Consider the following 13,890-nt stretch of genomic DNA (forward strand, 5'->3'; position numbering starts at 1 on the left):
AAGCTTGTCATGTGTCCTGGTTGTCCTTCCCCTTTTATGAATCAGAGAGGAACAAAACTATATCAGAAATTGTTTTATTGGATTACTTTCATTGTAAATATCACAGAGTCATGTAAAGTTATTAAGATTAAATAATAGATAAAAGTAGAGGGCACTTAGTTCTATCTCTACACAGACTTCGGTAGGTAGACCTGCTTTATTTTGCTGTGGCTAAAGTTTATGGTGGACTTAGACATTTGGGATTTGGAAATAAAGACGTCTCATACCAGTCACTTGAAAGTTCTAGCAAATAACTTGGGGGTGGCTGTAGGAACACAGGGTTTAGGCAGTGGTAACAAAGAAATAAGCTCTATTCTCATGCATCTTACTTTGGGAGTGGTAATAGGCAACAGACTATAATTTGAAGTAGAAACAATTAACCTTGTCAGTAGGTTCTTGTAGATAACAACTTTAAACAAAATGAGTATAAAGAAAACTTTTTTCCCCTCAGTGTTAAAATGAAAGGATGTTGAGAGCAATGCATTATTTGAGGACCTGCTGTCCATTGTTTGACTTAAAGTTAGTTTTAAAGAACATACTGACCACATTAGTGAGGATCTACTGTAATCTAGGGATGGCCTTTGGAAAAGGAAGGTAGTATTTAGGTTGAATGTATTTAAATTAGTCTTTAGGGGATGGGGATAAGTAAGATTTGGAAAGAGAGAGGGGCAGAACAGTACACAAGGGAGCATTTAAGGATGGAGGAAGTGGGAGTGTGCACAGAAATGAGTGGTGGAGAGCAGTCTGATTTGACTTACGATATTACATACGTGTGAAAAGTACTAGGTTAATGGACTTAACTTGAGAATATATTTTGGGGCCAGAGATCATAGGCAGTTGAAGTGAAGTCTTTTATGTTTTTAGATAATAAGAAACCGTGAAAGTGTTTGAGACATGAGAATGTTAAGAAACATGATGAAAATTGTGATTTGGGCACTTAATCTGATCTTTGTGTATAGATCGATTGGAAAAACAGACACCATTAGCAACATGTTTTAGTAGTTTGGTTGCTGTGCCAAAAATGACTAGAACAGTAAATGGAAAGAGTGGGACAAGGTAAATGGGAGGGCCAAACATTTTGATGAATAAAGACTCTCCTGATTTACATTTGTAGCATGGTTATCGTTAGTGCCCCTTTTTGATTTTAAATGTTTCCTGCTTTGAACAATATGGTGACCCTAAAGATAGATTGCTGTAGCATTGATAGCACTTGCCAACTAGATTGAAAGAGGAGACAGGGATGGTGGCATAAGAGAGCTAAGTACACAATTTTTAGAACTTCTTATAATTTCACTGAATTTTCCTGTTTTGAAGAATTCTACAATCAAATCTTAGGTGTTTAAAATTGTGTGTGTGTGTGTGTGTGTGTGTGTGTGTGTGTGTTTAATGAACACATCTGAGTTTTGGAATATTCAGCAAAATGATAGATGCTGACCGGGTACAGTGGCTCACACTTGTAATCTTCGCACTTTGGGAGACTGAGACAGGAGGCTCACTTTAAGCCAGGAGTTCGAGACCAGCCTGGGCTGTAAAACTACCTTGTCTCTGCAAAAAATTAGCCAGGCATAGTGGCACATGCCTCTAGTCCAGGCTACTTGGGAGGCTGCAGTGAAAGGATCTCTTGAACCTAGGAATTCAGTGGCAGTAAGCTAGGATCATGCCAGTGTACTCCAGCCTGGGTAACAGAGCAAGACCCTGTATCTAAACGAAATAAGATTAACAAAAATAATTTTAAAATGATAGATGCGGAAGAGAATACGCTATATTTGGTCTTATATTTTCATTCATTTCTGTTTAAAAGCAAAGCTTTCTAGGAGAACTTTAATAAATTGGTGTAGCTGACATAGAAATTTTTCAAATAGATCAATATCCTGAATATCAACATGCCATCACTGAGGAAACAGGCTTCTTTGTGTTAGCACCTTTTGGTTCCTGATCATTTTTCTCCTCTTGAAATGGGTGACTATAGTTATATGATACTTAACTTTAAGGCTTATTTGTAGATGCAGCTGTTATATTTGTGGACAGTCTCAAATGCTTTTATCTCGTGTGTTTTCCATGTGTAGGCAGAAGGAGAAGACAGCCTGAAGAAAATGCAGCTGATGGAGCTTGCAATTCTGAATGGCACCTACAGAGATGCCAACATTAAATCACGTAAGAATGAACCCTGAGGCCCAGGGTTACCTCTGTCTCCGTTGTTTTGTCTACAAACTTTTTTCCTTTTTGGCAGCACAACACAAGAACAGTTTATACAAAGTGAACAGTTAAAGTAATTCTGTCACTTGATATGGGACTGACAATCCTATTTTTAATGCTTTCATGAATTGAGGACACTCTTGATTTTTTTTTAATGAAATCTCAATCTCTAAATTCAAGAGTTTAAGAAAGTTTCTATTTGGTTAACTACAGATGTAAAGCTTCCAGCTTATCTTGTTCAGTTTATGCAAAAGACAAAATTTTGAAAGCCTATTTAAAAAGGTGAATTTGAAGTGTATCTGAATGAAATGGCCCTCTGTTGAGTTCTGTCCTTTCACTTTGCTTGCATGTTTGCCCTCCAGTATTTTTCCCTGTTGATTTCATATGTGAGTTCACAGAGATCAGTGGGTGATCCTTTTTCAGTCCTATTTTTGCTTTTATATGTATCTGCATGTTTTTATAAGCCATAAGAGGATAGCTTTTTTATGTTTAAAATGAAGTAATGTGAAATTATATTTTGAAACAATTTAAGGTTCATACATGTCATTTATATGAACACACCGTGTTTAATTACTGATTATGTAGAACACATAAAATTTTAAAGTTCTAGCCAGCTTTCCAAAGTGCAGGCAACTTAGTGGGTTTAAATGTAGTTACTTTACAAATTGTTTCTATTGATTTACTCATGAAAATATGAGTATATCGTTAATAGAAATTTAGAAATAGAGCTTGTTAATATTTTCTATAACGTTAGTTCCTACAGATGCCGGAAAATTACATATATGCCTAGTGATTACTTGGCTAACTTAATGCAATAAAAAATTATTCTTACTTTACTTTGAAACCAAAGCTGTACTTTAGATAGAAATATACCAAAACTGTGTTTCTGTGGACTCTCGTTACAAATTATTTTTTAACATCTGTTAATGCAAGTGTTTCATTGTGCTTTTGCATGTACTTTAGTCTTAAGAAATCTTAAAAACATAGATATATCAAGTATATGAACTAAATATAACCTATTTAATGGTGTCATTCATTTTTTTTTACAATGGCTTTTTAATTTTTGCACATTCTTAATCACATTGGGAAAGGGAAAGCTGTTTGCATTTGATTGGTGTGCTTTGGCATTTGTGTGATCAGCGCATGTACTAATGATTTCCTTTTATTTTTCTTCTTTCCTGCTTTTTCCTTTCTTTTTCCTACTCCCCTCTCATTTTCCCATATTTTATACTGCTGTCTCTACACTTCTTTCTAAATTTCCTTGCTTACTGTAGCAGCCCTTGCCTTTTCTCTTGCAGCAACAGCCCAGGCTGCTCCAAGGATTATTACTGGGCCTGCGCCGGTTCTCCCACCAGCTGCCCTGCGTACTCCTACGCCAGCTGGCCCTACCATAATGCCTTTGATCAGACAAATACAGACCGCTGTCATGCCAAACGGAACTCCTCACCCAACTGCTGCAATAGTTCCTCCAGGGCCCGAAGCTGGCTTAATCTATACACCCTATGAGTATCCTTACACATTGGCACCAGCTACATCAATCCTTGAGTATCCTATTGAACCTAGTGGTGTATTAGGTAAGTTCTTCTCCCCATGGGCTTAACAGCATTCTTCTTTATAAATATTTTTGCTCCCCCAGATTTTGAAATGATTTTATCAGTTTTGGAGAGGCAAGACAACTTTCCATTAGGAAAGACTGAAAACTACATTTTGTTTTATTTCAGCCTCTCATAAGGGTTCCCCTTTGAAATAATTGCACCTTAAATTTATTCAGATCTACTTTGGTAACTCAGGTTCAGTTTGGTTGGGTAAATCTGTTGTGTACATTTTAACAGATACTTTTTACATTTGACATTACTGATGCCATTCTGAGTTTTAGGTCCCACGCCATTGGCCTGTCACCTCCATCAGCTCCATTTCTCAAACTTAGATTTATTTGTCTCACAGAGTTATGTAGTTGTTGGAAAAAGTTTAGACTTCCATTTTAAAGTATTTTGAGATCTTTATAAAATCCATATTATTGTATGTGTTTTGTAATATTTGTGATCACTTAAAATATGAAAGGGACCAGGTAAATAGAGTCATGCATCGCTTAACAATGGGAATACATTCTAAGAATTGCCTTGTCAGGCAATTTCATCATTTGGTGTACATCATAGAGTGTACTTTCACAGACATAGATGATAGAGTTTACTACATACTTAGGCTGTGTGGTATAGCCATTATAATCTTATGGGACCACTATATGTGGTCCATCATTGACCAGATGTTGTTATGCAGTGCATGACTGTAGTTTCATTCTTAAGATTTTTCGTTTCTTGTCTTTTGAAGTCCTAGTCATATTGAACATGAGAGAGAACTCTTAATTTCAGTAGTACCGTGTGAAATCGTTAAATAAATACCAAATCACTGAATTCAGAATCTCACTTAAGGCACAAATTAAAATCATAATATAAACGCTTGGTTTTACATGAACAAAAAGTGGTGTGCTTGAAAAAGACATTACTGATGCCTTTTTTTTATAGAGTGGATTGAAATGCCAGTCATGCCTGATATTTCAGCCCATTGACTTGCTGGATGAAGGACTAGAATACAGCAGCTGTTATAACACGACCAGTCAATGTGGAACAAACTGTTTCTGTGCAACCCCTTTGTTTTACCAGACAAAATTTGAATACCTTTTTTCCTGAATTGTATATGACCTTGGTGCTGCATGCATGCTGTTGACTTTTAGGACTTTGATCTTTTAAGGTTTTTTTTCCCCAGCATTAATACTGATTTATAAAAATTTGAAAATATTTAATGAACTGGAACACTAAGATTTAAACTAGAAAATTCATTGTTCAAGTAAAGAAAACCATGTTGCTCTGTATGTTATCTGTGTGTGTGCATGCACTCAGGTGCCCTTTGTTTCATGAACAAATACATTTCACTGTACATGTTTTCCGTTTAAATCATTGTATAAAGTAAATGCAGGTCAGAATTATACCACAGAACTGTTTATGAGAGGGTTGTCTCTGTTGCACATTTCTTGAAGCATTTTTAAAATAACATGTAACCTGTAACCTCGTTTAAGTTTTCCTTTCTATTAATACTCTGTCCTGTGGTCCCATGCATGCTCCTTTTCCCAGAACTCCTCTCTGCGGCACCCACAGCATCTGTTCCCGAGGAGTTATGACTCTTGACTTCCTGCAGGGCTGGGACTCTTAGCCACCAGCTGCTGTTCCAGCACTTTCAATGCAAGATCCCCCTGATGTTGCCACATGGAATTTTACTTGTATTTGATTACCTTACCTAAAATGAATAAGGGTGATGGACCAGTTTACTGCTTAGAAATCGCAAGAGGCACTGCAGTAAAGTTGTTTCTCATTGTAAAGCTTCATGCCTTTTGTTTGTTGGAAAATTTTTACTTATAAAAACTTAATTAGTAGCCTGGCAAAATAAAGACCAAAATGTGCATATCCCTAATTGGCATTCATAAGGTGAATAATAATGAGTGCCAAATGAAAAAAATCTATTTTGGTTAATTGTATTTCTTGCCTTGCCACCTAAGCAGTAAAATATGATATTGACCACCTGGAGAACTGAGAAAATTATTTTAAATTGCTAAGTTATAATAAATTTGCACACAGATAACATGCATGCTATTTATGTCACGTCTCACATTAAATTATTTTAAAATAAGCAGTGCCCTTCAAAACAGATGCAGACATGTGTGTTGGTAGTAGTGAGGAGATTGGTATTAGCATCAAATCTTCATTGATAACTAATTTTTAATTCCCTTCCTTTTATCTTTAGGTATGGCTTTCCCAACGAAAGGCTAAGAATTCAAGAACGGTCTTAACTGAACCCTCATCAGATCTGAATTTAACAAATGCTTAGTCTCAGCAGCCTCCGGGGGAAAAAAGCTTAGCCTAGCAGTCAGTGACTTACTTGCACTTTTTGCACATAGATATAAAGTAAAATTATGTTATTAATTTGGTTTAGCCTGTAATATTACACAGTAATGGTAATTTATAAAGGAGTGTATAGTAGTATACTGACTGCTAAGTGTACTATACTGTTTGCTTTACTAATCACCTAATTCATTGCAGTTCATACTTATTGACTCAGAGTTTAAAACCACAATCTATAGGCTTTAAGAATTGCTTTTAAACCTTTTTAAGTGATAAACTCTTGAAGTGGTCTTAAGGTTAGCAAATAATTGTCAGTATTAAACATGGCATTATTTAAGTAGTCCTGCTGCAAGAAAGGCACTTCAGTGAATATGTGACTAGTAAAGCTTAAATATGTTTTGATCTAATAGAGTTCGTGAAATACTGTAACTTGGGGATTGTAAATGAATGGATAAAATAGGTTAAGGCCAAGATGTTTGAAATGAATGCAATATTAATAGATGCATATATACATGACATATTATGGTTAGTTTTAAAACTACTGTGCCTTAACGTATTTCTTAAACTTTTGTAGTAAATGAACATTTGAAATCCATTTTGATAAACCTGCTGTTAATGTTTTTTTTCCCCTTTGTGAATGTTTTCTAACTTTGTCTTGGTAATTGCAATTTAACTAGGTGCGGTGGCTACTAAAGTTCGAAGGCACGATATGCGTGTCCATCCTTACCAAAGGATTGTGACCGCAGACCGAGGTTAGTTTAGTTCTGCAGTTCTTGTCTATAAGAAATGCGTTGGGTGTCCATAAAATTTGCAACACCACACCTGATGGAAAAATGTAATTGCTTATCTGCATACAGTTTCTTTTCCTTTTCTAAATTTGTTTATGATCATTGACAGATTTAAGGGTTGGGTTTTTTGTTTTGTTTTTTTTTTCTCTCTTCATATTTTAACTTATTAAATCTTTTATTATTATGTACTATGATTTATTTCTACTAAAACATAAATTAGTCAATTTGGGGAGCTATTAAATTTTGATGTTGCCTCAGTTATTTTCATTAATAACTTTTGCTAAAATTTACCTTTTAAAATTCCTGAAATTTGGGGATGGTATTGCAAAATGAATTGAGCGGATGGTGCTTTAATGAGAGAAGTAAAGGTTTATATGCCTCCTGTGTACTTTTGGAGAAAACTGAAGATTTAGTTTCCATTGTTCTTTTATATTTGAGCCACTGTATAAACGTGAGGGTTCACTTGTCAAGTACTTAGCTGAAATCAACAAAGTGAGGACTGTGAAGATAACTTTCATGTAGTTGGATTTTTAAAAAATAAATTAGAGCGTCTATCCCCTTTTATTCTTACATTCTCTTGCCAAAATTGATCCTTTGATTCTTGTAATTTGCTGCTAAAGTATATTATCTGAAGGTAAACTGTCTCTTGACGTTCTGTGGTGATATTATGAGATCCAACTGTGTGAATACTCTTTTTGACTAACCTGTGACTGGAAAATAAGTCTTCATTTTTCTCCTTTACAACTTTTATAATTTGTGTCCTGTATATGCCCTCGGACCCTTTTATAAATTATTTTTGCTTATTGAGGAATGATATTTTCGGTTTATTGACATTGAATTGTTTTCTAAGTTTTTCCATCTCAAGATAGGAATCTCAAGCATGGTAGTGAAAAAGGATTTTTTTTTTTTTTACAAGTTTCTATTATGGCACATTTGTTTCCTACAAATTAAATTGATCAAAGTCTCTAATATTAGTGGGGTAAAAGTGCTGGATTTTGTACTTCAATTACACATCTTCTGTGAATTTATGAAGGACCTTCTGCTTCATGTGATTACCTTGAGTACTGATGATAAATAATAGACATAACCATTGTCCACATCAGAAATAAAATGCCTTTCCAAAGACATTATTGATACTCATTTAGCATAATCCATAAAGAACCTCAAAGACTTTTAAACTAATATATACATCACATATAATGATTATTCAGTGAACAAAATAGACCCCAGCTCCGTAGTCATCTGTGAAGATGATATTCCTTGTAAGTGTTTTCTATGAGCATATCTCATAAGGATGGGGAAAGTTTTTGGAAAGCCGCTATCATTTTAAAGAAACTGGACAATTCCATGGATAATTTGAGGTTTTATTCATATTGCTAATGTCTACAGTTGTTCTAAAGAGTATTTTAAGGTAGTTACCCCCCACACCCCCAGCTAATCTTACCCTGTTTAGAAGATTTCTCACCATTTTGCTTTAACACAGTAACTATTGGCCTACTTACTACTCCAGTGCCTTGAGATAGTTGGACATATTTGAGGAAGATTTTATTGTACTTGGAAAATTGTGACACATTCCATGCATAGCTCATTTGTAGTTACATGTTTTGATTAGCCCTGTCACTGTTTTTATTTAAAATGCAATGTCAGCAAACCGAAATGCTCATTTCTTTATTTTAATAACAGAATACTCATATGCTTATCACTGTATGCACTCACTGGGTCTAAGGGAGACGTCTGAAGTCCTTCACTTAAATTATTTTATGATACTACTGTTTTCTCTATTTTTGAGGTTAAAATTATTTTTTAAAAATATTTTGAAGAGAAGATTATTAGTATAAGCATTCACTTAATGCAAAGAAACTCAGCCCTTGGACATATAACCATGTAATTCTGTATGAATGTTTAGCGTACTACATGGTTGACCAATATCTAGTTCTTTACTTAAAGTAAACCCACCTCTTTATATATATTTCAAAACTGAATTCGAAGCCTGTTTGAGACCAACTGACTTTTTAGTTGTAATGAACCATATGGTCTTTCATGGGTGACACACCTGTATAGGAGGCCAAGACTTGGCAGAGGATGTGGTCTAGGTGTACTGGTATACAGAAATGGTCACTTGCTTTGTTTATATATTCCACATGCAAAAAAGAAGTCAGAAAGTTTTCTGAATAATACGAAAACCATCACTTACGTAATTTGTATAAGAAACTTAAAACAATTTTAATTAAAAGTTTAATATCAAAAATGCTTTAAGATTTTATATTTTGGAATTCCTGTGAAGTAGTAAGACTACATCATATTAAATATTTATTTTGTTCTATGATTTCGGAGCAGCAATTTTTATTTTAAATAAAATTCCACTTTTTAAGAAATTCAGGGAAGATTTGGTCACATTGAAGATGCAGTATTTTTGTAGTATTTATAAACTGTTCTAAATGATAGACTATAGAAAGCATTTTTGTCATATGAAGGTAAATCAGTCCATGATTTAGATCATTTAAACTCTGAACATTACACCTTCTGGGCTTTGATTTATGAAGTGGCACAGAATCTCACTTTGCACTGAATATCTTCATTCACATCTCCTCTGCCTTAGTCACAATGGCAACAGTACAGAAAATTCTATCAAACCTCAGAATATAGTAGAAATAATTAAGCTGTTGAATGAGTCTTAAAAATTATACTACTGTTAAGTGGACCAAGTTTGGTGAAGCAGAATGTGACAAAGGTTGATTAAGGAAGGAACAACTCAAGGACATTGGGAATGATAACTTTTCCACTTGAGAACTACTTTATGTTTTACTGTAATTTTTAAATTTTTTTTTGTCCTTTTTGTTATTTTGCAAAAGAAAATAGTATTTACAGGCGGCTTCTTTTAAAATATAAAAATATAAAGCAGGAATGTATATGAAATGTCAGATTTTATTGTATTTGCAGAGTATTAGCTTTGAAATTGAATAAAGAAAGCTGTTTGTAGTTTTACAATGCCTTATTGGTATCAATTAGAAATTTCTTCTATTTTTTGATGTACTTAGAGCTTTTTGAGTGTAGAATTTTAAATGGCAGGATTTTACAGTGTTTACATGCAAGTGCATTTTATAAGTGTTCTATATGTGTAAAATAGTATTTTCAACTGGAAAGCGTTGGCTAGTGCCAAAGGCCTGGTCATTTTCTGGTTCCCATGATGTTGCCTATACTGCTAGACTACAGTTTAGTATTGCTTTGTATCATGAGGCCAAGAAATTCCATGTTGTTTGTAAATAGAATAATTGAAAAAGCAATAAACATTTATTGAACAAAAGAAACCTTGTTTGGCCCAGAGTTTATGTTGAACCAAATTGTTCATAGAATTTTGAATTTCTTTAGATTCATTTCTGTTAATCATCAGTTATTAATAATCACATCCATCATTAATAGTTGCTTTATGCTTGCATCTGAGAAAATACTAATGCTTAATAGCAGTCAGATACTGATAACTGCACTGACTGTTTAAAAATTCTGTATATCAAACCTATTCATTGTTGTTTTTCAGTTTCCTTCATTGACTGCTACTAACTATTAGTTGTTAGTTGTATTTTATTTCTATTTTTTCTTGTTAACCAGTTTTTTTTTTTTTTTTTTTTTTTTTGGTGGGAGTGGGCTCTTCTTCATTTGTTCAAATCATGATATGAAATTGTCATGATTTTAATTGTATTCTGTAGATGGTGTCAGTTTGTCAGAATTAAACATGCTTTTTTTTTATTAGTTGTGATTAGTTTTTCATGTTGTCATTAAGCCGTCACTAGCTGAAACTAATCTCTTCTCTATCTTTTCTTTTCTTTTTTTGTTTTGTTTTTTTTTGTTTCTAACCACCCAGCCGCCACCGGCAACTAACCTATGACCTTCTGACCTCTGAACTCTTCACCCAATGATGACCTGACCATGCCTGCCTGCTGATCAGTTAACTGGTAATCGCCTTTGCTTGCCTGTCGTCAGTGCAGCAAGCTGAGGCACTTGTCCGTTCGTCTTACCATCTAACCAAACAAAAGACAAAGAAATTGTTGTCCTCCAACTCAGCTTTTTTTTTTTTTTTTCCCTGTTTGGGTGAAAGTGGTTCTAGAACCTGCACTGAATAGTAGTAAAGCAATAAGGCCCAATTCATCCCACAGCACTGATCATCTTCTAATATCCCACCCTAAGCGAACGGTAAGAAGGCCTCTCTTAAGAAGGGGAGACAGATGGCCCTTAACTACTCAATGACAGAGGCAGTTACTGTGAGAGACTTCTAGGAATCTTTTTCTTCTCATAGTGAAGTTAAAGCTCTCTCTGAATGTACTGTGTGATGATGCATCATGCATGAACCTTCGGTCAGGGATGTCATTGGTGAAGTGATTTCAAAAAGTATTCAAAATTTGATATGCTGTTTAGTCACTACAGTGCCCTCAAAGGGCAGAAGTTGCAGCCTTTTTTATATTGCCTGCCAAAATTTGAAGTATTAGAGGAAAGTGTGCCATGAGAGGAGAAACTTGAGTTTTGAAAAGTAATGCAAATAACAAAACTGCAACACTATTTTTAAAAAGATAAATATCTGAGTTAAAATTACTGAATCTTTATTTTACACCTTCTAAAAAAATATATGAGAACAAGGTACATGCATTATGTGTCACATTACTGGGCAAACTGTTCAAGTATTTTTTTTTTAAACCTCCCTGTATAGAAAAAAATCATTAAGGATGTAAAAGCCATGCTTGCCTATTTGCTGTATACATGTAATGAAATTGTAGATAAAGTGTAGTGCATTGAAACAAATGAACAAAAGTAGATACTTTTACTATACAAGGGTGCTGGTGCAGAAAAAATATATATATTTTTGGAAATGTAGCATTTTATACTTTCAAGTGTTATAAAAAAAAAAAAAGAAAAAGAACAAAGAAACCCTTTATTTCATTAAATGATTTTTTCTGGTGGTTGTCAAGAAACAAAAGACCAAAAGAGCCTTTTTGTCTTTCTTTTTTATTTTTTAAGTATTGGAATAAGTCTAAAGAAAAGAAAGTGCCTTATTTTCCTTCATGGTCATTTAGTCAAGTGTCTCATAAAGATCAGCTGCTCCTCCCTCAGAATACAAGTTAATGCATGTTACTCAGTCGCCCAGTATGTGAAAGAAGATATGAGGGAGACAAATGAGTTGATGGTTTGAATCATATGATTTTTGCCACGTTACCTTGATGCAAATTTGCCAAATCTGATACTGTGAAAGATTTGATAATTTTTCTAATGCCTGACTAGCAAGTTTTGAAACATCATTCTTTAAAAAAATTATAATCGAATACTTTTAGTTATTCCAGTCTTCACTGATAACCCAAAGGACTCTGAGATAAAAATTATGTGTGACCTGAACTTCAGACAAAATTAGAGCTTTGTTTTATTTGGAGAAAGGGGATGCATTCATTTTGTTTTGTTTTTTATTTTCTTTTTAATTAATTGGAGATAATAGGATCCCTAGCAAATGTTTTCACGAAAGTGACTCTTGATTTTCATTCTGGAAAACAATGTTTTAAATAACCCAAATGTAACCACGTGTCTTTATATCATACCAGATAACTTGTGTAATGCATCTCTTTACAGATTCAGTAACCTGCCTCCCCCACCCTTTAAGTTTGAAAGAATGTGAAAAACTAGCATCATAGTGCATATAATACTCAACCACCTTTCAGCTTAAGCTTCTAATTTCTCCAGAAGTTCAAACAGTTATGTAGTTCAAGCAATTTGTGCGCAAAGCCTACATCTAAACACTTGAGTGTGAGTAATCATTAACTGCTTGGTACCAGATGTGGCAAATCTCAAGTGACGGTGGACTCCCTTCCAGCTTATCAACTCGTTCCCTCTTCCACACCTTCCCAGCGTCACAGTCAGAGGTCAGCAGGAAGCTTAGTCAGTACCTTCTTGGTGACCTCCCCCGCCATCTTCTCTCACTTGGAAACCTTGTCAGTTTATTTACTATGCAATAGACATTCATTGTTTTGTATCCAGCTAGCTTTGGTTTAATACGCCACTGCTTTGTCTTTCTGTTACACATACAGTTTTGATTTATTTACAGTATATGCTGTGCCATTTTGATTTTTATATCATTTGGTTGGTTGAATCAATTTGCGACACTCAAACACTTGAGGTGACAGTTATTAAAAACAATACCAGTATTTGATCCAGTTTCATCTCAACTATGTTATACCTGGACATTTTAGACGTTTATCAAAGGTCTTTTATGGGGAAGAAAGTAAATGTATGAAATAATAAATGTGTGACATTTATGGGTAATGTTGGCTCTGAGCAAACTTTTGAAAACTTGGTTGACAAAATTTTGGATCAACTGAAAAAAAAGCATGACTTTTGAAATCTCTGAATGCCTTGGTTCTCAGTATTATCATTCTTTATTGAATTTATTTCTTATTAAAATATGTAGTTTTTAAGACTTTTTTTCTGACAGTATTATGTAATTTTTTAGCGTGGGTAGATGGGAGTGTCGCTTCTATGTTATCGTACAGCTGACATGTATTTTTGTCTATTCTTTATTATCTTAGTAGTTTCATGCTATGTATGTACCATAACCAACCTATTGCCTATGAGAAACATGTAAGATAATGTATTTACAGCCATTGTTACAAGTTTATAATGTATTTTTCTATCTTGTTTTATATGTATGTTATATAACATTCAAAAAGAATTTTTTTCTTGATTGAGAAAAGGATACAAAATGCAAAATCCACAATTTTGATAACTGAAAATTGCCAATTGTTTTGCAGTACTTTATTATATTGGGTGTCTTGTCTTTTTTGGGCTTTTAGTTAGCTAATGAATGAATACATTAGACACTTTTGGGTTTTAGTTGGGATTTTACATAGCTTGCATTTTAATTCTTTGGTTCTTTGCTGTTTCTATTAACCCATAGCATTATTTTAATAAATGTTATAATATCAACCTACTAACTCTGGACT

At 34.1% G+C, this 13,890-nt stretch overlaps 1 protein-coding gene across 11 annotated transcripts in view; it reads left to right on the forward strand.

The window, feature by feature from the left end:
- Positions 1-13,878, forward strand: part of QKI (QKI, KH domain containing RNA binding) — a 160,233-nt gene extending 146,355 nt beyond the window's left edge. For 4 of the 11 annotated variants that reach the window (XM_035297118.3, XM_078370436.1, XM_035297124.3 and 1 more), the window contains 4 exons: positions 2,106-2,193; positions 3,510-3,809; positions 6,806-6,880; positions 10,776-13,878. In XM_035297118.3, the coding sequence (XP_035153009.1) occupies positions 2,106-2,193; positions 3,510-3,809; positions 6,806-6,880; positions 10,776-10,792 (480 nt within the window). In that variant the 3' untranslated portion in view covers positions 10,793-13,878. Of the gene's footprint in view, positions 1-2,105; positions 2,194-3,509; positions 3,810-4,757; positions 10,225-10,775 lie in introns of those variants that run through there. The other 7 variants (XM_035297119.3, XM_078370438.1, XM_078370437.1 and 4 more) reach the window with 5 other exon arrangements.
- The last annotated feature ends 12 nt before the right edge of the window (positions 13,879-13,890 follow it).

The sequence above is a fragment of the Callithrix jacchus genome, chromosome 4, assembly GCF_049354715.1.
Source record: "Callithrix jacchus isolate 240 chromosome 4, calJac240_pri, whole genome shotgun sequence".
Lineage (NCBI taxonomy): Eukaryota > Metazoa > Chordata > Mammalia > Primates > Cebidae > Callithrix > Callithrix jacchus.